The 26,393-nt window shown below is 39.9% G+C and overlaps 2 protein-coding genes across 5 annotated transcripts; one reads left to right on the forward strand and one right to left on the reverse strand.

Annotated features, from left to right (window-relative positions):
* The first annotated feature begins 301 nt into the window (after positions 1-301).
* cib3 (calcium and integrin binding family member 3) lies at positions 302-5,733 on the forward strand. Its single transcript, XM_089008063.1, has 6 exons — positions 302-460; positions 2,514-2,548; positions 2,630-2,741; positions 3,680-3,827; positions 4,774-4,969; positions 5,413-5,733. Exons 1-6 carry the CDS (start codon positions 410-412, stop codon positions 5,432-5,434), a joined length of 564 nt encoding a protein of 187 aa, XP_088864189.1. The 5' UTR covers positions 302-409; the 3' UTR covers positions 5,435-5,733.
* A 1,047-nt stretch (positions 5,734-6,780) lies between these two features.
* On the reverse strand, positions 6,781-21,975 carry LOC148891401 (tropomyosin alpha-3 chain). 4 transcript variants are annotated; one of them, XM_089008058.1, is made up of 9 exons: positions 21,646-21,975; positions 18,151-18,276; positions 12,556-12,689; positions 11,296-11,413; positions 11,133-11,203; positions 9,545-9,620; positions 8,588-8,650; positions 7,570-7,639; positions 6,781-7,111 (listed from the first exon to the last, which is right to left on the reverse strand). In XM_089008058.1, exons 1-9 carry the CDS (start codon positions 21,757-21,759, stop codon positions 7,029-7,031), a joined length of 855 nt encoding a protein of 284 aa, XP_088864184.1. In that variant the 5' UTR covers positions 21,760-21,975; the 3' UTR covers positions 6,781-7,028. The 4 variants fall into 4 exon arrangements, with proteins under 4 accessions (XP_088864184.1, XP_088864186.1, XP_088864183.1 ...); XM_089008057.1 differs by lacking the exon at positions 6,781-7,111 and adding an exon at positions 7,199-7,426 and having other exon boundaries at positions 21,646-21,974; XM_089008060.1 differs by lacking the exons at positions 18,151-18,276; positions 21,646-21,975 and adding an exon at positions 14,328-14,619.
* Between the last annotated feature and the right edge of the window lie 4,418 nt (positions 21,976-26,393).

Consider the following 26,393-nt stretch of genomic DNA (forward strand, 5'->3'; position numbering starts at 1 on the left):
TCAAAAACAACTTGGGACATTTGGGTGAATAATATAGTGGGCCACTTGGCACAACGCACAGCCATGAAAGGGGGCGTCTGAGTGACGCGTAACCCGAGCGCCGGCGAAGGCGTCGGCCCCGGAGTGGCACCAAAGGAGCGTTTGATAGCTTTTGGCACGATGCTGGACGACAGCCCTTGTTCCCTTTGAAAAGGAGCTGCCAGTCACCACGGAGGAGAAAGCATGTTATTAAGGGCGGCCAAACGGGGGCCTTGCGGCGGGCCGACATTTGATATGCTCCCCCCGCCCTGCTTCACCTGCCTCCGGCCCCGCTGTCCTTTTGTGCCACCGTTTTCAGATCCGTCTGTGCCCACCAGGTACGCGACGACGACAACGATGGATCCGGGGCTGGGCGTCCGCATCCTCCGACATGGGGAATAAGCAAACTGTCTTTACTGCAAGGCAGCTGGACGACTACCAGGTTGGTGTTGCAGGCTCGGCCAAACTCTTTAATAAACAGGATGTTCAAATATTAGTTTTTTTTTATTAGCATTTGTAAAACTACTGTCCTGAAAATGTTCGCCAGTCAGCATGACAAATCACCCGGAAAAAAATAAACAATTAATACTCGGAACATCAATCAGACTATTCGACAAATACTTTTAAGTATTCTCTTAAAATGTTCAATGTCATTTTATTCGAGCAATAAAATAACACTGCATAACTATAAATCTGAGTGACCTGCCGAATTTTCGTCAAAAACATACTGTATATAATACTAAAAAAATATAATAATTAGGCCAGCCGATTATTTTTCTCAAGATACTTTTATATTTAGTTGTATTAAGTTCATCCTGTCTACTGGATAGCTGATTTAAAACAGATTCTTTTCTTACAGACAGTGTTTTTTAGGTGTTCAATCACCTGACATGTTTTGGCGTATACTTCCGCCTTCGTCAGTGTTTCACCTAAAAAAACACTGTTTGTAAGAAAATAATCTGTTTGACATGTTTTCTATTTTTTTAACTTTAACATAATGGGGGGTGGGGGATTAAGATACAGATGCTCCCCTAATTACGAACATTCAAACAACGGTACATATGAACATTTTTGTCGTAACATATCGAGCAATCTCTCCAGTTGTACATGTACATACAGTAAAGTCTCGTTATATCGATATTCAAGGGAGTCCGAAAAAATATCGATATAACCGGGACTATCGATATATCCGACCCTGTTTGCATGTAATTTTCCCGTGCGTGCATAGAAATAGTATCGATATAACCGGGACTATCGATATATCCGATATCGATATAACGAGACTTTACTGTATCTTTATATGCATTTATTTTATGAAATGTTTATTTTTCAGTACAAACCAATACAGGTTACTTATACAAACCTTAAAACATAATTATATAAAAATTGAACATACAGTAAAGTCTCGTTATATCGATATCGGATATATCGATAGTCCCGGTTATATCGATACTATTTCTATGCACGCACGGAGAAAATTACATGCAAACAGGGTCGGATATATCGATAGTCCCGGTTATATCGATATTTTTCGGGCTCCCTTGAATATCGATATAACGAGACTTTACTGTACTTGTATAAACCTTAAACATACATTCCATCCAAAATATGGCACTGAATCAACTTACGAACAAATTCACCTTACAAACGACCGTTCAGGACGTATCTCGTTCGTAAGTTGGGGAGCGTTTGTATATTGCATGGTATAACTTGCAGTTAATATTCTATGTATCTATTTTTAGAGATTCTTTTCCTTGTTAAAAACACTATATTATTTAATAAATGTATGTATTTATTTATTTATTCATTTATTTATTTATGGATGTATGTTTATTTGTGTTTTTATGTATTTATTTATGGATTATTTATTTGTGTATGAATGTATTTTTTTGTATGGATGTATGCATGTATTTTGTGTGTGTGTATGTATCTAGTTATTTATTTACTTTTTCATTTATTTATATATTTATTTATTTCCATGTACAGTAAAGTCTCGTTATATCGATATCGGTTATATCGATAGTACTGCTTATTACGATACTATTTCTATGAACGCAAGGAGAACATTTACATGCCGCAGGATCGGATATATCGATATTTTTTCCAACTCCCGAGAATACCGATATAATGAGACTTTACTGTATTTATTTCCATGTATTTTTCCCCATTTATTTATTTTTTCATTTATTTACTTTTTCATTTATTTACGTTTTTCATTTATTTACGTTTTTAATTTATTCACTTTTTCATTTATTTATGTTTTCGTGTATTTATGTATTTATTTAATGTGGTGGGGAAATTGATACACATAATTAACATTTCCAATCATTTGATGAGGAAAATAATATGCGATTGTTTCTGCGCATGGCCTGGAGTGAATTAAATTAAAGGTACTACAGTACAGTAAATAACCTTCAGCCTCATGTTGCTTCACCAAGTCAGATACATTCTGGAAAGGTTCAAATGACATCTGATTTGGCAACTTTTTTTTCTAGGACTGTACATATTTTACGAGGAAAGAAATTCTACGGTGAGTAAAAGTTGTCCACCATTCTCAAGAGAAACGTTCATCTGTAGTGAAAACAATAGAGTAAAATGTCACTGGTTTTAGACTCTTCCACCGCTATCACGATCTGGCGCCGCAACTGGTTCCGCTCGACTACACCGAGCAACCAGATGTGAAGCTACCATATGAGCTGATTGGCAGCATGCCCGAGCTGAAGGTTAGCAAGATGCACTCGCTGCAACCCCGCCGTCACTCGCGTCCGCCTTCATAATTGATAAGCAATTCATCCACAGAATTCCTTGAAAAGAACGCCTGTCACCTGACTCCTTTCAAAAATTGTAGAATGCAGATGGCATACAATTGCTAATGTCAGCGAATGGTCAAGCCTCACTGGTCTTGATTTGACATGTTCCTTCTTTTGGTCAATCTTCAAAATTTGCTTCGGCATGACACAACTGTGTCTGGAAAATTACCCTGGAATTACCAAAATCCCCCAAAATGGCTGTCTTACTGTTCAATTTCATGCATGGGGCGATGAGAATTTTTCATGCATCCCATTTTGTTCAACGATTTGTGTTGATCAGTAAAAGTGGGTCATGTGCATCTCAAGAAGTATTGGCTATATATTGGCTAGCTTTCTATGTATTTGAGTTACTTCCGGGTTGAGTGAATGCTGGTGCGTGTGGTTGCCGCTGCTCACCCACAGAAAAAAACATATCCTCTGAGTGTAAAGTGACCTTGACAGTTTTGAAAGGCACTTAGAAATGAAATTGATTATTATTATTATTATTATTATTATTATTATTATTATTATTATGGTGTTTGTTTTGTTTACATGGTCTTTCGGGGTGTTCATTGTTTGGTCTACCATTTTGTTTCACGTCTCAATGTATTAATAGCTATCTATTCGCTAGCTAATAGCTATGTATTTGCTAGCGAATAGCCGTCTATTCGCTAGCTATTAGCCATCTATTTGCTAGCTATTAACTATTCACGAGCTAGCTAACTTGCTATCTATTTGAGTTACTTCGGGGGTGTGGCTGCCGCTGCTCACCCACATAAAAACTTATCCTGTGACTGTAAAGTGACCTTGAGAGTTTTGAAAGGCGCTTAGAAATGAAATGTATTATTATTATTATTATTGTTATTATCCAGGACAACCCGTTCCGACAGAGGATCGCTGAGGTTTTTTCCGAGGATGGTCAAGGAAACATGACGCTGGACGATTTCCTGGACATGTTCTCGGTTCTGAGTGAAATGGCACCGAGGGATCTCAAGGCTTACTACGCTTTTAAGATTTACGGTAAAACCAAAAGGGGGAGGAATTTGCGGAAAAGTGACTTTTCTAACACATGCGGATTTCAGTCGTTTCAGCCGGACCGGAAATGCGAAATGAACTAATTCACTGCAAGATGATGTGCAAAAATGTGTTCACTCCAATGCCAGAGTTTTTATCATTTTCACTCAAATTGCAGGACCAAAAGAATATTGAGTTTTAGGACGACATAAACATCTAATTCAGCGTAACAAAATTAGACTCTCTTTTTTTCGTCAGAAAATAGTTAATTCCCAAGTTATATGGGTTTGAGCTTGAAATGGGGGCAGCTGTACAAAAATCAAATGCAGCACCCTTGTGGGGAAATTGCCAGGGGTCTGACCAGCGCTTTATCGGTACCCCCCACAAGAAAGAAAAATCAAAACCAGGAAAAATTTGGCCATTATTTTCAATTCCCCCATTTATTCGGGAATGACACTGAATGAGTTAAGTGACCTTTTTTTTCCACAAAATCAGTTTTTTTTCCAAATTTTAATTTCCTTTAAATATTTCAGATGACATTTTCGAATAAAAAAAAAACGTACTTATTCAAATTTGTAGCCAAAATTCTCTCAAGACTGTTTTAAATTCAGCATAAGAAACCTTAGACCAGCTTCTTTTATCAGAAAAATAGAGTTGATTCCTAAATTATATGGGTCTGGAGTTATGAGGTTGAAATGAGGGTGGCTATACAAAATACAATACATATTGATTTATATAGCGCTTTAACAACAGCTGAAGCTGTAACATAGCACTAACATGGACAAAAGGCAAATGCTGCCTAATCGTGGGAGGAAAAAATATTGCCAGAGATCTGAACAGTGCTTTATTAGCAAGCAGTATACTGTTGTCTTTCCGTGCTGAGTAATGAGTATGAAATTTTGAGTCAAGTTTTTTTCCCCTGTATAACTGTGCCTTTGTCCTTTCGGGAAAGATTTCAACAACGACGACTTCATTTGCAAGTCAGACCTGGAGAAGACGTTGAACAAATTGACGCGCAACGAACTGACAGAGGACGAGGTACGCATGGTGTGTGAGAAGGTGCTGGACGAAGCTGACATGGACAACGACGGCCGGCTGTCACTGGAAGACTTCCAGCACATGATCGTTCGGGCGCCGGACTTCCTCAGGTGAGGCTTTCCGAAACATTACAAATGTAAAGTGAACTCAACTCACCTCATCGCGGCGTTTTGGGAAATGGAACACAATTTGGGGGTGAGGGCAAGAGGCTTGGGGTCGTTTAATCCCACTCCAAGTTGACGTTTACTGTCAAACATAAAACAAAAAGCATTAAAACATTGTTTACACTAAGCACGTTAGCGTTCAGTCTACTAGCTTAGTGGTAATGCTAACACAGATCCATCATGGAAAAGGCATTTATATTCCAGATATTTGCATACTATCAGTTTTTGTGACGGAATTAACGTGCTATTTTAGCGGTAATGCTAACAAACGCCTGTCACGAAAAAAAGGCCTTTATATTCCTGATATTTGAATAGTATCAAATTGTGTGACACAATTAATGTGCTACAGGTTTGTAATTTTGCCCTTCTATCCCATCTTGTGTCCACAGCAACTTCCATATAAGAATATAAGGAAACGGATTTACGATGTGAGGAGACCTCACGTTGTCGCTTGGGGAATTTTGCGGATGGAAATATATCTACAGCGTCGGATTTGTGGTTTTAATCTACAAGAGAGTTGGTTACACCTGATTAGAAAAGAAAAACGGACCAGAAGGTGATGAAAGCGGTCATGGTCAGTTGCAAGAACACAAATGACCATGATTGATTTTCCACAGACTCATTCAGAAACAGGAAATAATGATGCATTTAAGTTCACTTTTTTATTTATCCCCAAAAAAGTAGACCTCTTGTAAAAATGCAGATAGACATCTTCATATATATATATATATATATATATATATATATATATATATATATATATATATATATATATATATATATATATATATATCACAATGTATTTGAAATGCAGATGACAGCTACTCAATTGTCAATGTCATATAACGTAATTACTAATAAGCCCGTCAGCAAATAAACCACATCGGTGGCAGTACTATTCAAACGTTGCCATACGAAATTAACTTTATACGTACCTATTGTTGATATGAACGTAGAATTAAAGGCGTCCTCTGAGAACCTGAATAGGACGCACCAACTCCAGTCACCAATTAACAGCAGTTTAAAGAAATAGTCATATGTTTTCGCCATCGGTGTGGATATTGGGTGCGGAAGTGACACGCCAGGTGAAGCACAGGTACGTCGATTATATCAAATGAAAAATAACTACAGCGACACCTGTGTGGCTCGGAGGTTAACTGCATCACATTGAACCGAGAAGGATTTTTTACTGAAAAGAAAAAACTCAAATGGCACAGACGTACAATACTCGTTTTTTTAACGTTGAATATGAGATTAAAGTCGTTTATTAATTTTAAAGTAATTAAGTATGGCATCTGATTTTCAATTTTGTGCACTGCCCATTTCTATTGGCATAAGTATAAAGCTACAAATGGGAAACATCTGGTTAATCTGAATCAGTGGTCATTGTAGATACTCCCTTGTACCGGTTCTAATTTATAAAATTGATGTCAGCCACTGTGCCTTAAGAGAGTAATATATTTTTTTTCTTGTGCTGATTATAGGATTGGATTTACCTTTACTAGTCTTTCAGCGGAGAAATTTACATTTCACAGCAGCAAAGTGATGAAAGGAATGAAAGTAGAAAAACAAAATACATGAGCTGCTGGAAAGGCATATATAATCTCTCCATGGGATATTGTAAATTTTCCACCCAGAAAAAAAGCAATTTTTTAATTGTAAATTGAATGTCAAAATCACTATTGTTGAAAATATTCAGCGTATCTGGAATATTACATAGGTGGGCAAATAGTCATTCATAAACAAGAACGCCATGATTGTCATCCTTGACAGGTTTTATTCAATAAAATTGTCCAGCACTAAAATTTGATATCATATGGACCCGAAACCATTATAAAAAAGTGGGGTGGGGGTATGGGAAGGGAAACAAATAACCATAAATATATAAAAAGGACTAAATGTGTTACTATGGTTGGGGTAATTGTCGGACTGAAAGCAATGTAATGGAGGGAATGTGTTCTCTTTCACAAAACTTTGACGGAATTTCTTCTTCTCTGCGGTGTCTTTACAAGCTATCGAGCTCTTGCAGTGTTTGGTCCAGGACTTGGTGCATTCCTTTGTTTTCTTCTTGTGCATGCGATAGATTATCTGCAGTATGGAATAAAATGGTCACAGTCAAAAAAAAAAAAAAAAAAAAAAAACAAATTGCAAAAAGCAGAAATACAGGAGACTGAGTAAAATGAAAGATGTCTTTATTGAGCTTCAAGAGGAAAAAAAGAGAGCTAAGGAGAGAATAAGGCACTTGCCCACCATTGCCGCCACCAAGCCAGGAGATAAAAAGAGCAAAAGTGGAAACAGAACAGCAGCTGTGGCCAATTTTTTACAAGGTGTTCATATCATTGAGGGCATGGTCCAGCTCCTCGCTGATAGCCTTGAAGCTCAGCTTCTGATTGTAAAGTTCGTCTGAAGGTCAGAAAGCAGGCGGACAGGAAAGCAGGACCAGAATGAAAAGCAGGAAAAGGAAAAAGACAAATCAGGTTTAGAGAGAGGGGCAAAAAAGATGAGGGGAAAACTGACAGGTGAAGAATTGTTTGAAGAAGACAAACCTTCCAAGTCATCTATGGTCTTTTCCAGCTTAGCCACTGTTCTTTCAGCAAATTCCGCACGAGTTTCCGCCTTTGAACAAAAACAAAACAAAACAAAAATCAAAAAAACAAAGAACAAACAAATGAACCTTAAAGGACAACCGACGCCTCCGGACAAGTTGTGTCCATAATTTGTAAAATGGCTTCAAATGACTTCTACTGAGCGTATTTTACAAAGATTCCACGGCATATAGCTATATTTTCCGTTTTAAGAATCCCGCTGAATATTCAGGAAGTCTTGTTTTTGAGTTGGTGACGAGTCCTGACGTCACGTCACGGAAGGAACGCCCTTGACCGAGAAAGGACACACTGTAGCAGTCCTTTCATCACGTCAATGCATTTTGCGGTACTTTGTTTAGTCTGAAAACTTCGTGTTGATGGTGAAATTAAAAGGAAAACACATAAATAACGCGATGGTGAATCCTTGTGTGTTGCACCGAAAACTATTTGATATTCGCTGACATAAATTCCCAGGAGAGAAAAAAATCAGCCCATTTCCACGGAGCTTTGTCGCCATCTTCTGCCTTTTTTGGGTGCAACATTTCTCTCCACATACCTCAAAATGACACGGAATAAATTCTTTCATCGATTGCAAACATGTATGCTTTCCTCTTCAGAACTATTTGAATCATATTCAAAACTGGATGAGTAACAAGAATTCATTTTCTCCAAATCTAAAGCCATTGTTATGATTCTCAAGCAAGGCAAGATGTCTTGGCGTGACACCACAAACAAGGGGGCGGGACCTTCTGAAACTGGCCACTTCTGGTTTCAATTTGAAGTAGTTTTTAGACACTTAAAGTCATTTTTTATTGGTGTTTTGCATTTGACTAAAAATATGAGCCTGCGTGTTTTGGGTATTTTAGATGCTATAAAACATTTTTCTGATGTCATTTAGGAAACAAAAAAGTGGTGTCGGTTGTCCTTTAAAAGACAACCAGAATGGACTTTTGAGTGAAACAAATTTTTTTTAACTGACCTCCTTCAGTCTGTCACTCAGGACCTTGATCTCTTCCTCATATTTGTCTTCTTTCTCTGAGTACTAGAATTACAAGAAAACACCCGTCAAAACAAAATGTACTTTGAAATTACGCTAGCTCATATTTAACTCATTCACTGCCATTCCCGAATTCATTTGGGAATTGAAAATATGACAGAGCGCCATTTCGATTTTGTTTTTTTTTGTTTGGGTGCCAATAAAGCGCTGGCCATGGCCTCTGGCAATGTTGGATGTACCTTTATTCGTCTCGCAGTGGAGAAATTTACATTGCACAGCAGCAAAGTTATGAAAGGAAGAGGAAAGGAAAGAAAGAAGTAGAAAAACAAAATACAGGAGCTGCTGGAAAGGCAGCCACTCTCGCTGCGCCATCTTGAAGTAAAAAAAAACTAGATAAATAACATGACAACACAAAGACACTGAGTCATTCATTCTTCAGCACTTGCTGTACCCTCTTTGTGACATGAAGCCCTAGATGAAAGAGGAGAGGATCAAAGCGTCCTTTTCAGCAGTGGATCAAGGACGTCATGGTGGAATGTGCACGTCTACTACAAGCTAAATGGCCTCTGGCACGGTTTTTTTTCTTTTCCACAAGGGGGCAGCATTTCCCCCTTTCCGTGTTAGCGCTTTGTTCCAGCTTCAGCTGTTGTTAAAGCGCTATATAAAACAATATGTATAGTATTTTGTACAGACGCCCCCATTTCAAGCGCAGATAACTCCAGACACATAACTTAGGAATTAACTTTGTTATGATGAAAGAAGAGAGTCTAAAGGTTCTAACACGGTGCACATCGTCTGGCAGTGAATGAGTTAATGGCAGGGGAGGAAAAAAAAACTTGGCGGCTAAGCCTTGCCCATTAGTCTAGGATACTTGAGTGAAATTGGGGCTCATTTGGGAAATTTGACCCCCTCCCCTCCCCCACTAAACACAATCCTTGCCTTGTCGGACTGGGCCTCAAGGGACTTCAGGTTGTTGGTGACATTCTTCAGTTCTTCCTCCAGGTCGCTACACTTCCTGTAGGGGCAAAGACAACAACGTTACATATTCTGATGCGTTACAGGGAGTCTGCTTTAAATAAAAATTCCATTAAAAAAAACACAGCAACGGGATGTTCAATTTCTTTGATTTATTTTCAAGCTACTTTTGCTTTCTCTGCATGGAGATGATTGAGTTCCATTGTGTACAAAATGTGCTGTACTGTATATAAATGTGCCTCGCCTTGCTGTTTATTTGGTAATGTTTAATGATTAAACAAAATGGCGGAATGAACAACTCAGCAATCAAGATGGAGCTTTATGAAATGGAGAGCTTGTTCTTGGGTACTGATTAACTTGAAGGGCTACTAGTTTGATATACACTTCAGCAATTTTGCATGAAAGGGTGGATCAAAATTGTTCTGGAAAGACATTTTTTTAAATAGAGTGATTATTTTCAGGATGAATTACAATTGTTTTTTAAATTTGATTTGTAAACTGATTAGCAGTCTGTTCTGTAACCTGTCAAAAATAGGCAAAACAAACCCAAAATGATAATTTCTTCAGAAATGTGAGAAAATTGAGTGATACCTTGGCTTACGAACTTAATTGGTTCCCAGACAGAATGTGTAAGGCGAAAAGTGTGTATCCCAAAAATTCATTTCCCATAAGAAACCATTAAAATGAGAATAATCCGTTCCTCGGTCCCCATAAAACATAATTTTCTACTTTCTAATTTTCTAAACCTTAAAACTACACAAAATACACCTTATTGTATGTATAATAAATGTGCTATGGTATTATCATAAATGAAATAAACTGTACTATATAATAAAGTTGTTTTATTTACCTCTGTGATGGTCATTGATGGCTTGATGGGATGGAGTGGCCGGTTTCATCAGCATTAAACACTTGATGAGGAACGTAGCCTTCTTCTTTCACCATCTTGAGGAATGATCCCTTGCAGGTGCTCTCTCTGCGATAATTTTACCGTGTTCCTCATCAATTGTGTTCTGTTTAGCTGGGTTGCTAGCTTTTTGCATCAAGTGTACAGATGGCTTGTGCAGGTTATTTGTGGAGCCTGATTGATGGGATATTTTAACCTTGCAGTCTACACTCTGCATTTTGAACTAAGTTGAAACGAGTCCAAATTTCACTGTTTTCTGTATCCATTTTCTCATGCTCTCTCTGTCATCTGCCTGTCTCGTTAATGTTTAAACTCCGCCCCTCACTGCTGCGTTCTTGACCAATTACGTGGCTTTAACCGAAGACTGGGGGCGGGAATAGATGACAGAAACAGTCGGGTGCCATTTTGTTGTGAGAAGAAGAGGCTCGTTCATGTGTTGCTCCGTGTGTATCCCGAAAAATAGTTTGCATGCCAAGGTAAATGTTTATAAATTAAACGTTCGTAAAACGAAAAGTTCGTAAACCAAGGGGTTCGTAAACTGAGGTATCACTGTAGTTGCTTATTAATCTGATTAAGTTGTACATTAATTGCTTAATTGATTGTCGCAACCCAAACAAAGGCAGCACAATTGATAAAATGTCTTACACTTCCGCAACCTCTGCCCTCTCCTCTGCTCTCTCAAGGTCGCTCTCGAGGATCACCATCTTACGAGCCACCTATTTGACACGCCAAACACACAAAAACATACTGTAAAAAATACACACGAACACACACAGTTGGAACATGGTTAGCAAATGAGACGTCATACCTCCTCATATTTACGGTCGGCCTCCTCTGCGATGTGTTTGGCCTCCTTGAGTTGCAGCTCTTGGATCTCCATCTTCTCCTCATCCTTCATGGCTCTGTTCTCCACCACCTTCATGCCCCTGGAAACGGCCACCAACATAAAGCAAATGAATTGCATATTCCTAGTTTACTATTAATATTGAATTGGAAAAGGATGCATCAATTATTTCATATTTGGTCTTTTAAAAAATAATATTAAACACGAATAATAAATGACTGGCGTAGCCCTCTGTCTCATAAACGTGGACCTACATGACATTGTGGAGCAACCATATATCATAGGCTACACTGAGTACTAATCATTATTAGCAGCAATGCTAATCTTTAACTCATTCGCTGCAATTCCCGAATTCATTGTAGAATTGAAAAGGGTGACATGGAGCAACTTTTCTGAATTTGTTCGGCTTTTTTGGTTGCGGCGGTGCCGATAAAGCACTGGTCAGACTTCTGGCAATGTTTTTTCCCTTCCACGAGGGGGAAGCATTTGCCCTTTTTCCATGTTAGCGTTTTGTTCCGGCTTCAGCCGTTGTTAAAGCGCTATATAAATCAATATGCATGTATTTTATTGTGGTTTGTAAAGCGGCCCCCCCATTTGAAGCTCAGATAATTCCAGACTCATAAAACTTAGGAATTAACTATTTTTTTACTGATAAAAGAAGAAAATGTACGTTTTCTAACGCTGTATTACATGTTTATGTAGTCCTAAAACTCAATATTCTGTGGGTCCTGCAATTTGAGTGAAAATGACAAAAACCCTGGCACAGGAGTGGACACATTTTTGCACATCGTCTGGCAGTTAATACTGTACAAGTTGTGTACAATATGCCCCAAAAAATGTGAGTTTACTATATTATGTTGTGCGTGTTAGCTAGATGCAAACAGCAGATGGGCTAACTAACCAACGCAAAATTGTAACAAAACTAAACCTGCAAGCCAAATGACAGAAAGATATTAGCTCACACTGTGTTAAATGGGCATATTAAAAGGGGATCTGGCAAAAAATGTTTTGTCAAAATCGTGAGATTATATGATCCAATGCTCTCTGGCAAATTTAAAAGGCTAACATAAATTAACCCGTTTGCCAAATACTAAAGTAAATGCTCTTATGATCTGTTAAAAAAATACAACAACAAAAAAAGTGACAAAAATATACATGTTAGCTAAATGCTAACAGGAAATTGTCTAATGGTGTGGCGCAATGCTTTTTCATAGATGTCGTCACCTTTCACTCTCATCCGCCGCCTTCTCTGCCTCCTCCAGCTTCTGGAGAGCCGTGGCCAACCTTTCCTGGGCCCGGTCCAGTTCCTCCTCCACCAGCTGGATCCTGCGGTTCAGGGAAGCCACATCGCCTTCCGCCTATAGCGGCACACGGAGGGAGGGAGAGAGAGTCAGAGTTGAAACAGGAAAGGACCCTGAATATCCTCCCCCACTTGTTCTTTTGTCAGGTGACCAATTGCGTGATGCGAGTGCATGACATCACTGGGAATTCCTGCAGATTGACCTACTGCTTATGGCCTACAAACGGGACCGCTGGTGATGTAACCCGAGCTACCCAGCTGGCGTCATTATACGTTTTTCCAGTGACCCCTCCCTCACTCCTTTTCCTCAACCTGGATGCTGGGGATGGTGCATTGTCGGGGGCCTGTTTCCTGTGGCTCTGATAACATAGTCTGACGGCCACTTCCTGTGAAGGATTGGGTGTTCACCATTTATAGCTTTTTAAAAATAATCCTAAAAAACAGTATATCGATAAATTAGTCAATGTACAGAACTGCATTTTTCTACTTTTCTACATTTTGCAATTTCAGACATAAAATCATCGCTATTTATGAATACATAAGTGGGATTTCTTTGGTTGAAAAGTACAAAAAAAATTCTGGAATATTTATATGCAATACAATTTTATTACACAAATTTAATTAATTAATGAGAAGTTCAATTAATTCTCCTGTATTTCATTTTTCTACTTCTTTCTTTCCTTTCATAACTTTGCTGCTGTGAAATGTAAATTTCTCTACTGCGAAACTAATAAATGTAAATCCAATCCAAATTGTGATGGCTTAAAATAGAAATGTACATATGAAAACTTTATAATTAAATTTTAAAGATTGCGTGAATTTATTTGATGAAAATATATTTTTTAATTATATACTGTATGCAATATGTACTTGTATTAAAATTGTCCAAAAATATTTTAACATAAATTGTTAAATATGTAATTTCATATGTTGAGCATAGCATATGCATACATTTATTATCGATGGATTTGGGCCATAACTGATAATGATTTAAATTATTGGTTAATCTATTGATTACATCATTACGTGCTGAAGAGGATTGGGGCCACTGAAGAAAAAATTACGGTTGGCAAGATTGTCACTTTAACTTTATTCTCAAAACTCTGACTTTTCAGTGGCCCTAATACCCTTCTGTAAATAAGAAATGAAACAGAACGAGACTTATAAAGCAGAGCATAAAAATATAAAAGTTGAATAAAACTCTCGTAATGAGATTCCGCCTGATTAAACTTTACCACAACATGTTTCTGAAATTTCTATGACACACTTGTGAGTGCCCACAGCAGAGTTCCATCATTTTTCATTGCACGACGAAACTAGTGCAGCGTGTTCTACCGGAAACAAATTCCTTGTGTGTTCTACATAATTGGCAATAAAGATGATTCTGATTCTGATTTTTCTCCTCCCATTAATCGATGCATTCCAACCGATTGGTTTGTAGCTTTTAGTTATATAACGCGTAAAATAATAAGACGGCCCATGGCTGCTGTTTCTTCTTCTTATTCTACTCCTTTCACACCAAAACATTTTTACAGTGAAAATAAAGCGTTCAAAAATTATAGGGTGGGGCTTCTGTTGTAAAACGACATTTGGAGGTAAAAGCATCACCATTTGGCGTATAATGAGCTTAAGTTTCGTGAACAAGACAAAAAATAAACAAAAGAAAAAGAAATGTTTTTTTAGGGCGAAAGCTCACTTTTTCGCGGAGCTCCCTCTCTGTGTCCAACTCCCTTTGGACGGCCATTGCTCGTTCATCCGCCTCATCAACTTGCTGCTGCAGGCTTTGAATTTTCTTCTTTACGGTCTCCATTGTTCTCCTCAAAACCCCCGATAAACAATGCAGAGAAGCAGTAACAACGAGCCTCAGAGCTCCCTAAAATGCGTAGGTTTTTTTTTGCGGCCGGTAAAAGGCTTCTACACTAACTTTTTTTTTCTTGCGAACAACTTTTTTTTCCCTTTCTGCTTTTTCTGCTCCTCCCCGGGCAGGAAATAAGGGACGTTGCGGGAAGTGTGGAGATGTGCAAAGGAGGGAGGGCGAAGGGAGGGAGGTGATGCAGGGAAATTTATGGTCAGATCCGCCAATCCTGGGAAGAGTTTGGGTCCTGGTGACGTCACATGTCGCGAAATGGGAGGAAGTTCTTTCTTTTTTTGTGCCGATCTGAGCATGCGCAAAGGGAAAGGTGATCAAAGTCCGCCTTCTGCAACAGTTTGGCAAGTGTGGACTTATAAGGCGAATGCATTTTTGTGTTCTGATTAAAGGGGCGTGTTTTTTTGGGGGAAGAGATATGATTCAGTAGCTGATTCATGAGAAAGGAGTGATGTAATCGTCTTGGTGGGGTGATGACTAGGGAGGGAAGTCTACTTTGTGTGTAGGGACGTGAAGGAGAGGGGGTGCTGTAATCCTCACTCAAATGGGCTCGTTGACCCTCCACACCTTTGTGGAATGTCTATTGATTTGGGCAAGCAGCCATCAAGCGGCAACTGAATGACTCCCTTGGCCCATCACACACTCAGCCGCAGTCCTTTTTCCTTCCTCTTTTTTTCTCTCTTTGGTTTCGTCCCACATTTTTTTGCAATCCTCCTTTGCTGAGTGAATGAGGAAATTAAGTCCCGGCTCCCATTTTTCATGGTGAGTTCTTAAAACGGCCACTATGATCTGCCTCTAATTAATGTAAAAAAACCACTTAATAATGAAGCATTGATGCGGTTTTTAAATCACTCATGGTACATGGGCGCCATTAACAAGAGATTAACCACTGCCCAAGTACAATTCAGTGGTGTATAAACTTTTATTTCGGGACAGTTTTTGAACTGTATTTGTAGTAATCAGAAGGAGAAAAAAATATGAATAGCTTCTAAATCCATCCATCCATCCATCCATCCATCCATCCATCGGTGGAACATGCCCAGAACACGTCACCAGAAGAAAAGTATCCTAACCAGATATCCAAGCCTCATCATTTGGCTGCTCTCAACGTGGAGGAGCAGCGGCTTGACCTTTCAACTTTAGCCCCACCCAAAAAATACAAATAAAAATACTGTGTTTTAATGAGGGAGATATTCTCTAATACTTTAGTGCCCACATGTGTTGTTGCACCATTTGTGTTCGGATATCTATTATGAATACAATCCAATTCAAAGGTCGCATAGATGTTAGCATCAGGTCAATGCGCTAATTCATGAAGGTAGTCTAAACAAGAAGAATTAAGTTAGTTAAAACTTAAAAATCTTCTGCTTGATGGTTCGTGTTGAGAAAAACTCGGGTGAGAAAAGGTTGGGTCACCGGTATCGAAAGGCATGACTGTAACAGTCACACTCCTGAGTGATTTTTTTTTCGACACATTGTCTGAAACCGGCAAAATCTTTCACTAGAATTAATGTTTAGTAAAAAAGAAAATAAAATCTGCATTCTATAACAGTACATCTCATAAAAAGGAAGATCCCAATGTTGAATTCAATGACATTGACTTTGATATATTGTCTGCGAGTGAAACGTAAGTAACTCACGTATGCTCCAAATAAGGGCCAAGAGTTAATTTCATTGGACTGTGCAGTGTTTGCTTTAGCCTGCATTCCTGGAATTCCTCTTCAACTGCAGGCTGGCCCACTTTTTGTTTGTCTGCGCTTGAGACAAAGCGTGCCAAGAACCCTCTACAGAACGCCTAATGTTACCCCGTTTAAAAGAAACAAAAACATCAAAAAGATGTCCGCTTTACTCATGTGTTCTTTTTGGCATTTTAAAGAGAGAGAGAATCCAATTTCACCCTCTTTATTTTATACAATGTATTAAGCATTTTAGCAGTCGTGGGCCATCAGGGCCTGTAAGGCCTTCTCTGCTGGCCTAAAAATATCTGAATCACAGACTAACATTAATTATATTTTACCCATGAATTCTAATTAAATAATTCCAAATTGTGTTTCAGCTCCCTTTCATTGCTTTCCCCCTGTTGTGCTGCTTCCAGGTGGGTGTTTTTGTATTTGAGCATTTAACCAATCACATTTCAGCCATAATTTGTTACCAGGGTCAGAAATGTACCTGTATGCCTTCACAATCAGTTCTGCAGGCCCTGAAGCATGTCAATGAAACTGTTGCTTTAACCAATCAGTGTTCGAGTTGACAACCCAAGACCTGCTGGAAGGTGCTGATGAAAAGCATACTGGCCAGAGCTAGCACACTATATCTGTAGCGAGCTGCATAAGCAAATATATTGTGTCGGTTTAATAACGGTTTTGTCAACCCCCACTGGCGGAAGAAGGAGAAGAAATGGATTTGGTTACAGATGTACAGTGATACCTTGTCTTACGAGCTTAATTGGTTCCCAGACAGAGTGTGTAAAGTGAAAAGTGTGGATCCCAAAAATTGATTTCCCATAGGAAACCATTAAAATGAGAATAATCCGTTCCCAGGTCACCATAAAACATAATTTTCTACTTTCTATTTTTATAAGCTTTAAAACTACACAAAATATACCTTATTTTATGTATAATAAATGTGACATGGTATTATAATTAAAGAAATAAACAGTACAGTATAATAAAGTCGTTTTATTTACCTTTGTTATGGTCGTTGATGGCTTGATGGAATGGAGTGGCCGCTTTCATCAGCATTAAACACTTGATGAGGAACGTAACCTTCTTCTTTCACCATCTTGAGGAATGATCCCTTGTCGGTGCTTTCTCTGTGATAATTGTATCTAGTTCCTCATCAATTGTGTTCTGTTTAGCTGGTTTGATAGCTTTTTGCATCAAGCGTACAGATGGATTTTGCGGGTTGTTTGTGGAGCCTGATTGATGGGATATTTTAACCTTGCAGTCTACACTCTGCCTTTGAACTATCAAAGTTGAAACTCTCACTGTCGTCTGCCTGTCTCTTTAATGTTTAAACCAAGAACGCAGCAGTGAGGGGGGGGGGGCTCACTGCTGCGTTCTTGACCAATCACGTGGCTTTAACCGAAGACTGGGGGCGGGGAATAGAGGACAGAAACAGTCGGCTGCCATTTTGTTGTTAGAAGAAGAGGCTCGTTCGCGAACGACACATCGCTCATTGAGGCAGCTCTGTGTACGAAAAAAGTTTGTATGCCAAGGTAAAATTTTCATCAATGTAACGTTCGTAAACCGAAAAGTTCGTAAGTCAAGGGGTTCGTAAACCGAGGTATCACTGTACTGTTAAAGCCATTTTTAAGACGGACTTTTCATGAATAGATGGACATCATTAAGGTTGGAAAGCTCCAAAGCAATTTTATGAGGTTATCATGAATCTACACGCTCATTTAAAAGTTTCACGACAGTATTTATAAGTTTCTTCAATTAACGATTAAAACGATTAAAAAAACGCAGACGGTGACAACCTCATCTGTTTTTTTTTCCCAAGAGGCTCTGCTTCAAGTCAAGCCTCTGCGTTTGCATTCGATACTTTGACTCAGAGGCCCTTCTGCAAACGTGGCTATCGATAGCACAACTCTGCGTTCCCTCATGTGGAAAATACGCTTCGGGGTGGCATCCCATTGGGGCCAACTCACATCTGTGGCCTTCTTCTCCGACAGCTCCAGTTTCTCTTGAGCGTCCTTCAGCGCCTCAATGTATTTGTCCAGCTCGTCTTCTGTTCCCTTCAGCTTCTTCTGCAGAGCCAGCAGGTCATCCTCCAGCTGAAACATGACAATATTTCAATTGAGTTTAAAATGGAAATGCTGCAAAATGGTAAAACAACTAGCCAGATTTTTTTTTTCGAACCATAAAGTGGCAGAGCGCATCTGTAACATAAAATCACAACATTATAGAGGCTGCTGTTTTGGTAAGCATCAAAATGTCAAATGGGCTCAACAAACAACTGCTTACTGTCCTGGTGTGAACAAGAGCACCTGTGAACTGAGAGGATGATAGATAATGCATATTTCTTATTATTTTAACTGATTGGGTGGGGAAAGGAAGCAACTCTTTAAGAAATGGAGTTTATTTATTTAAAATGGAGATATGATTTGCTGAGTTTTTTTTTTGGTCAAACATGGCACCACATGATGGTCTCAGCAATGAACTCTGTAACGTTTAACATTGTGTTGAGTTACACATCCATCCATCCGTCCCTCTATCTATCTCGCTCTCTGTTGATCCGTTCATCCATCTATCCATCCATCTATACCCCCCCTCTCGCTCCGTCCGTCCATCTATCTATCTATCTATCTATCTATCTATCTATCTATCTATCTATCTATCTATCTATCTATCTATCTATCTATCTATCTATCTATCTATCTATCTATCTATCTATCTATCTCTCTCTCTCTCTGGCTATATATTTGTTTATTCATTTAGTCAGATGGTCTGCAATCTATCTGTTTATTTATTTAGTCAGACAGCTAGCTAGCATAGCTAGCTAGCTGTTTATTTATTTAGTGGATTGGGCATCCAGTAACTCACATGTGTCAAAGTCAAGGCCCGGGGGCCAAATCTGGCCCGCCACATTATGTTACTCGGCCCGCAAAAGCAAATCAAGCATGTCAATTTCCATAATGCTTGCTAAAGTCCAAACCAAAATTTCAAATTGTCCCATATAAACCACAAAACAGTAATTATTTTTGAACTTCTGATTTGAAAACTAGTTATTCATCAATTTGTTGCGCGCTCTGTGTGTAATATGTGGAGGGGATGAAACATTCGAATGTCTTTACCAAAATCATAGCGGCTCTTGAGAGGAAACCATAACTACAATGTGGCCCACGACAAAAAAATTAGCTTGACACCCTTGCAGTAAGTATTCATTCACTGCCATTCCCAAGGAATTAACTCTTTGTTTATATAGTCCTAAAACCCAATATTCTGTGGGTCCTGCAATTTGAGTGAAAATGATACAAACCCTGGCACTGGAGTGGACACATTTTTGTCAGCAGTGAATGTTAATGTGCTCAGCCACAATCAATGACATTCATGAATGCAAGTACGAAATGTTCATTTTCAAGAAATGGCCATTGTTTTAGTCATATGGTCATCATAAAAAATGTTCTCCTTTCAAAGATGGGATGACAAACATTTCTTGTCTCATTTCACGGTTACAGTCTGCTTGCATCAGGGTCCGAATGGGGCGGAGACCCGCCAGATGGAGCTGTAATTCCATAGCTGGTGTGGCCAATCGCCTTGGCGGAGGTCTGCGCCCCATTCAATGTGCTATTCTGGTTTAATAGTGGTTCCAATTCGACCCTGCCAACGTGGCAGAACAGCCAGCGGGTTCCCGAAAGGACTTTGGTGGGCTCCGGCTTCGTTGACGTCGACCTTCCGTAAAGGAACGTGTCCAAACTGCAGCTGATGGACAACGATGCCGGATTTTCTCATCCGCCGCACACTTGAGTCTGGCCAAGAATAGCAAAGAAAGCGCAAACAAACGCTCCATGGTCTAGAATTTCATGCTGACTCTTCCCAATGTGGAAGATGAGCTTGGTGGGCAACTGAGTGTTCCCTTAAGTAGATCGGGAGAGGGGGGGTTCCGCTCCATTTAATAGAAGCTCCTAGCTTTGTTGGTGACTCTCCATTCCTCCATTCCTGGCACACCGCTGTGTTGACAGCGTCTCCAACCAAGTATTAATTGTCTTTTTTTAGCCACCTCGGAGATAATCTTACATCTCCGCACTCCACTTTTGCTCGTATCAAGTGGCCTTTCGTGGACGGAAGACGCAGCTCGACAGCGTATCTGTCGACCAGGAACTTGGATGGTCATGCTCATCGTTCATAAAATGTGATAAGTATCCGCACTGTCATTAAACCGAGAGGCTGTTTGCGTGCCTCGCCGTGTTTAAATGTAGCGGAGAAGGATCTATTTGAGGGAGGCCTTCGTTCGAGAGGGTGAAACCCCCCTCGCGACAACTTGACGGGCTGGTGGGGCTGAGCGGTTGACGCTACGTTCATATTGACGTGTGAAGAATTGCGTTTATAAACAAAAGTCGTTTGCGCTACTTGGCTTTTTCACCCGATAGGAAAAGGGAGGTGTGTGTTGACTATTAACTCATTCAATGCCATTCACGAATTTATTCGGGAATTGAAAATATGACGTGGAGCGCCATTCCCGAATATGTTCGGGTTTTGGGTTTTAATTGGTGTGTGGAGTGCTGGTAAAGCGCTGGTCAGACCTCTGGCAATGTTCTCCCCTACCACAAGGGGGCAGGATTTGCCTTTTGTACAGCCGTCCCCATTTTAAGCTCAGATAATTCCAGATCCTTATAACTCAGGAATTACCGGTAACTCTTTTTTCAGTTTTTTTTTGGTCGGGGGTGCCGATAAAGCACTGGTCAGACCTCTGGCAATGTTGTCCCTTCGACGAGGGGGCAGCATTTCCCTTTTGTCCATGTTGCTGCTTTGTTACAGCTTCAGCTGTTGTTAAAGCGCTATATAAACCAATATGTATGTATTTTACTGTATATTGTACAGCGGCCCCCATTTCAAGCCCAGATAACTCCAGATCCATATAATTTAGGAATTAACTCCTTTTTTCTGATGAAAGAAGAGAGTGTAAGGTTTCTTTACGCTGTATTGAATGTTTATGTCGTCCTAAAACTCAATATTCTGGGGGGAATTTGGAATTTGAGTGAAAATGACAAAAACCCTGGCACTGGAGTGGACACATTTTTGCACGTCGTCTGACAGTGAATGTATTCAATCCAAATTTTGTCAAGGGAAGACGTTTATGTTCTTACCTGTTTTAAAAAGGTGGAGTTTTATCTGTGGCAGGCATTTACGAGTCTTTGCGTGCAATAATTAGAATGACAGTGTGAATATTAGCGTCTACAAGCTGTATTAATTAGATACACTTTTTTAAAAGTGAAAATGTGAGTCATGCATTTATTTTTCATTGGTGAGCTATGCTGACAACTACTTCACACAATGAACAATCGAGTCATGATCCATTTTGGTTCTTGATGGGCGCCTTATTCGAGGGGCGGTATCAATCACTCCGATTTTCCAAAATATGACACGTTTCGTTGTAGCATCGCGACGAAGCAAACGTTTAGCATGAAATTGATTCAACTTACCTGCTTGCATTTCTCCTCCGCCGCCTTCTGGTCCGTCTCGGCCTGCTCCGCCCGATCTAGGGCGTTCTCCTTGTCCAACTTGAGCATCTGCATCTTCTTCTTGATGGCCTCCATGTTGTCGGGTGTGTTGGGTTTACGGGCGACAGAGGGAATAGATTGGGGACAGCTCAGGGGAGCTAGAAAAGTGACGAGAGGAGAAAGAGAGAAGCTCGTCAAGAGGACGAAAGGGCAGGATGCACAGAGTGAAGGGCCGGCGGAGCTGCGTGTGATTTAAAGTGGAGAGAACCTCAGTTCCCCAGCGACAACCCCAATATGTACACCCCCCACTCTGCCCTCCTCCTTTGCCTCCTCCCTTACTCTATAACATATTCTGCGACCCTCCCTCCCTAATATAAACTTCTCAAATGCTTCTGGAGAAGAACGTGGTGGAGATGTTTTGGCAGCACATGTCCTTATTTGGATCACTGTACCCTTCACACCGCTTCCCCAACCTCATACACACACTTTTGGCGCGTGTGTTTTAGTTTGGGGAATGTTAAGATTGATGTTAATACCAGAGTTGGTTAGAAAAGACAGTTTTCATTCCGGATGGAAAATAAGCTGCCATCTGAGTTGAAGTGTAGCATTTTTTTCCCTCTTCTTCATCGGGGAAAAGGAGGCACCTAATCAAGGGTGGTGTTTAGTGGTCAAAGACGGATGGAACACGCAGCGACAACCTAATCAGCTTGATGGCCAAATAATAAGTAATAACAGTATGTACCGTATTTTCCGGTGTATAAGGTGCACCAAAAAGCCTTGATTTTCTTCAAAAATGACCCTGCGCCTTATACGCAAGTGCGCCTTATACGTAATAAGTAATATTGAGCCAGTCATCAACTCCATTTCATATTTTGTGTAGTTTTAAGGCTTAGACAATTATGTTTTATGGGGACCTGGGAACGGATTATTCTCATTTTAATGGTTTCCTATGGGAAATTAATTTTTGGGATACACATTTTTCACCTTACACACTCTGTCTGGAAACCAATTAAGTTCGTAAGCTAAGGTATCACTGTAACTATTTTTTTCCTCATGGGAGGCATTTACTTGTAATATCTAGCAACTGTTTCCATGTCTCAATATCTGACACTTTATGTAATTACCAATACTCTCATGTTTTCCTGATATGGAGGAAAAGAAGGTGTGATTTGAGGGAGGTATTGATTTTTCATATGTGGGTGACACAGTTGATGACTACTTGATGGTCAAAACGATTGACATTTTCTAAATTACGGCTATCGTTATTCATTTGAGAGGACGAAAAGGACAACGAGCGAGTTTCAGGCTGTCACCCTGTCAGGTTTGTTTCATCTTGTGATGTTTTACTCATGGTTTTGTTTGCTACTTTGGACCTTTTTGTTCTGATTAATTTGTTGTTTGAGATTTTGCTGCTGCTGCTGACTTTATTGAATATAATTTATCAATTACACCCCGCTCCTCCCTCCTGCCTGCTTTTTTGGGGTCCACCACCATCTTGCAAATCGTGACACAGGCGGCTATTTGAGGGAGGCATTTATGAGTGAAAATTACTTGGCAACTAGTTGATGGTCTCCATGATAAACTGGAGTAATTGTGCACAGCCCGTTCTGGTTTTTCATGATGGGAAGACAGCAGGATCTTTTGGAGCAGGGCATTTATTTGTCACAAATAATTTTGGAGGATATTTTCTTGTGAGATTTTGCCAATGGTCCTGCTTCTCTTATATTTTTGCACAATAGGGGACTACCCAGCGACATATATTTATTTGGAAATCAGGAAGTTAGTCCCTGTGTGTGCGCATGTGTGTGTGTTTGGGCGCACGGGTGTAACATTAGCGTTCCTGTGTGATGGCTTTCGGCTAGTATGTGTCAGCTGCTACGGAGCTAAAAATATAACTCAGAAGAAAAGTAGCCAGTGACCATATAAGCAATATATCTCAATATCAACTTGCATTCAAACCTGTCGTCGCCTTTGAGGATCAAATTCGAACAATTTCTCCTCTCGCGTCACAAATAAGATTGGATTTTAATGATTCGATTTGGTGTGCATTTGACACACTTCACTTAGCGTGGGTTCTCCATTTTTCCTTTTCATCTTGCCATGAGATGTTTTAGCATTATTAATCACGAAGTTAATTAATTACCTCGTTAATTAATTGCTCGATCAACTCATTCATTGCCATTTCGAATTTATTCGGGAATTGAAAATATGACATGGAGCGCCATTTCTGAATTTGTTCGTGTTTTGTTTTTTCTTGCGGGTAGGGTCCCGATAAAGTGCTGGTCAGACCTCGGGCAATATTTTTCCTTCCCACGAGGGGGCAGCATTTGCCTTTTGTATAGCCACCCACATTTCAAGCTCAGATAACTCCAGACCTACAGAACCTAGGAATGAACTTTTTTTCTGATGGAAAAAGAAAGTCTTAGGTTTACTTACTCCATTTCTCCACTGCAAGACTAATAAAGGCAAATCCAATCCAATTGAGCGTTTATGTCGTCCTAAAATTCAATATTCTGTGGGTCCTGGAATTTGAGTGAAAATGACAAAAACCCTGGCAATGTAGGGGACACATTTTGCACATATCTGACTATGAATGAGTTAATTAATTTCACTTTTAAAAAAGTATTTTAATGTGTCAGATTTTTATTCTCGGGCGGAACGACTGGTTAGCACATTTGCTTCATAAGGAAAAGAAGCAGGGGACGACCTTACAGTGTGGATAGTTGTGTTAAGTTCATCCTGTCTACTTGATATCTAATTGACAACACAGACAGTGTTTTTAGGTGTTCAATTACCTGACATGTTTCGACGTATACTTCCGCCTTCGTCAGAGTGTCCACTTACTGTGTGGGGTTTGCAATCCTCCCCCATGCCCATATGAGTTTTTTCCGGGTACTCAGAATTTCGTCCCAAATCCTGAAAAACATGAATGGCAAGTTAATTGGATGTTCTAACTTGTCCCGAGGAAGGCTTGTGAGCGAATGGTTGTTTGACTTGGTGTGCGCTGATTGGGTGGCAACCAGTTCAGGGTGTCCCCCGCCTACTGCTCAAAGACAGTCAAGTCAGTGTTATTGTCACATATGCTCAACGTTCAACATACATCGCAGCTGAAATTTCTTTCCTCTCAACACAATGCAAGAATGCAGTGGATTGAAAAACACACGCAGCTCAAAATAAGGGCAGCAAAACTGAACTGCATATGAAAAGATGTAAATAAGTAAACATATCAATATCAACAAATAAAATAATGAATAGAAATCAATACACCAGTAAGGCCACTTGTGATTACTGCTGGTATAGGCTTGAGCATGAAAGATGAAGCAGTTAGAAAGATGCATGGATGAATCGATATCTGTACATGGATCTTTTTTTTTAATAGAAGCATGGAAAAAAACTAGATGTGAATAAAAATGAGTAAATAAAATACCAAAGCATTCAATATGTCCAGGTGTGAATGTGAAAAGCAGCAAGAACCGTCAGCAGCATTGAATCTGTCAAGAAAACTGGGCGTGGATCAATAAAGAGTCTATATTTGGATTAACAACTAACTACACATGCATCAGAGACATTGAAACAATAGGGCGCCGTATTTTACTGTGCTTCCAACAAAAATGTCATTAAAAATAGTCAGCAGCCTCGCATCAATTGGCAACTGAAGACACACAAAAGCAGTCTCTAGGGGAGTTTGATTCCATGTGGAAATACGTCTGTGTAAGCTCTCAGTCGTACGGGAGTGGTCCATCGATGAGAAGGTTTCTTCAGCCGTCATCTGTACAAATGTGAAGGTTTCGGACGTTTCGCCTCCTATCCAAGAGGCTTCGTCAGCGAACTAAAGTCTGACTGGTCGTATCGGCCCTATTTATATATCCCTAATGTCCAGACATGGCGGCGCCGGACACAGCTATGATAGGTCCCTACTCTCAGGTTGGGGGGAGCAGAGGACCACTCCCTGTGGCACCACTGATTGTTCTTACATTCCTGACTAGCGATGTGGAAAACAAAAAAAGGGCAAGAGCTTCCTTCTCTCTGCAACTGCATGTCTGGACATACAAGAGCCTCCTTCCTAACTAAACATGAAGTCATAAATATCAGTGGCAGAAGCTGACGGTCTTAAACATGAAGTCACATTGTGAGCTCGGTGCCTTATTTGGTCCCTCGGGATGTTGCCAGTACATACACACAAAATATAACACATACGCACACAAATTTGACAAAACTCTTTCAAGTATGAATGATCCTTCAAAATAGATATTCCACAATTTCACACCATCTGGCGGGTTCTCCCCTCGTGAAGACGACGGGGGCCTTGGGAAGAGACGACAGAGAAGAGAAGGGAATGAGATGCAGAGTGTTCGAAATGGGAACCCTCCCACAGGAAAGCTCGACTGAACTCCTCTTCTCCTTTTATGGGCAAAAACTCCCCCAAAAAGCCACAGGATTGCCTTGGGAGCATATCGGTGGAGAGTCCTGCTAAGTATAAACTGGTAGAGAATGAGTATGCAGAGGGAAACAAAAATGTCTACAAGCGTGTGTTATGTTTAGTTAAGACATTTTTTTTTAAAAATACAGCAACGTTGTAACACCTGTGCACTGAGTCAACAAACACGTCTGCGCTCCCAATGCTCATCTGTACAAACATGTCTGGAAATGATACAATGACACCCACCAACTCCAAACATAAGCAAAGCAAAGAGAGGGAAGAGACTTTGGAATGCTAATACTGGTCAGAT

The sequence above is a fragment of the Hippocampus bargibanti genome, linkage group LG11 (genome assembly GCF_051943395.1).
Source record: "Hippocampus bargibanti isolate YZ-2025 linkage group LG11, ASM5194339v1, whole genome shotgun sequence".
Classification (NCBI taxonomy): domain Eukaryota; kingdom Metazoa; phylum Chordata; class Actinopteri; order Syngnathiformes; family Syngnathidae; genus Hippocampus; species Hippocampus bargibanti.

Bases quoted from the DNA above. Each gene is read 5' to 3' on its own strand.
- cib3 (XM_089008063.1), top strand. From the start codon at position 410: ATGGGGAATAAGCAAACTGTCTTTACTGCAAGGCAGCTGGACGACTAC. The intron at 3,828-4,773 runs GTAAAACCAAAA...CTTTCGGGAAAG, and splicing joins CTACGCTTTTAAGATTTACG to ATTTCAACAACGACGACTTC. The intron at 4,970-5,412 runs GTGAGGCTTTCC...TTGTGTCCACAG, and splicing joins CGGGCGCCGGACTTCCTCAG to CAACTTCCATATAAGAATAT.
- LOC148891401 (XM_089008058.1), bottom strand. From the start codon at position 21,759: ATGGAGGCCATCAAGAAGAAGATGCAGATGCTCAAGTTGGACAAGGAG. The intron at 11,414-12,555 runs GTGACGACATCT...GGCCGTTTCCAG, and splicing joins GCGGCGGATGAGAGTGAAAG to GGGCATGAAGGTGGTGGAGA. The intron at 7,112-7,569 runs GTTTGTCTTCTT...TCCATACTGCAG, and splicing joins GACCATAGATGACTTGGAAG to ATAATCTATCGCATGCACAA.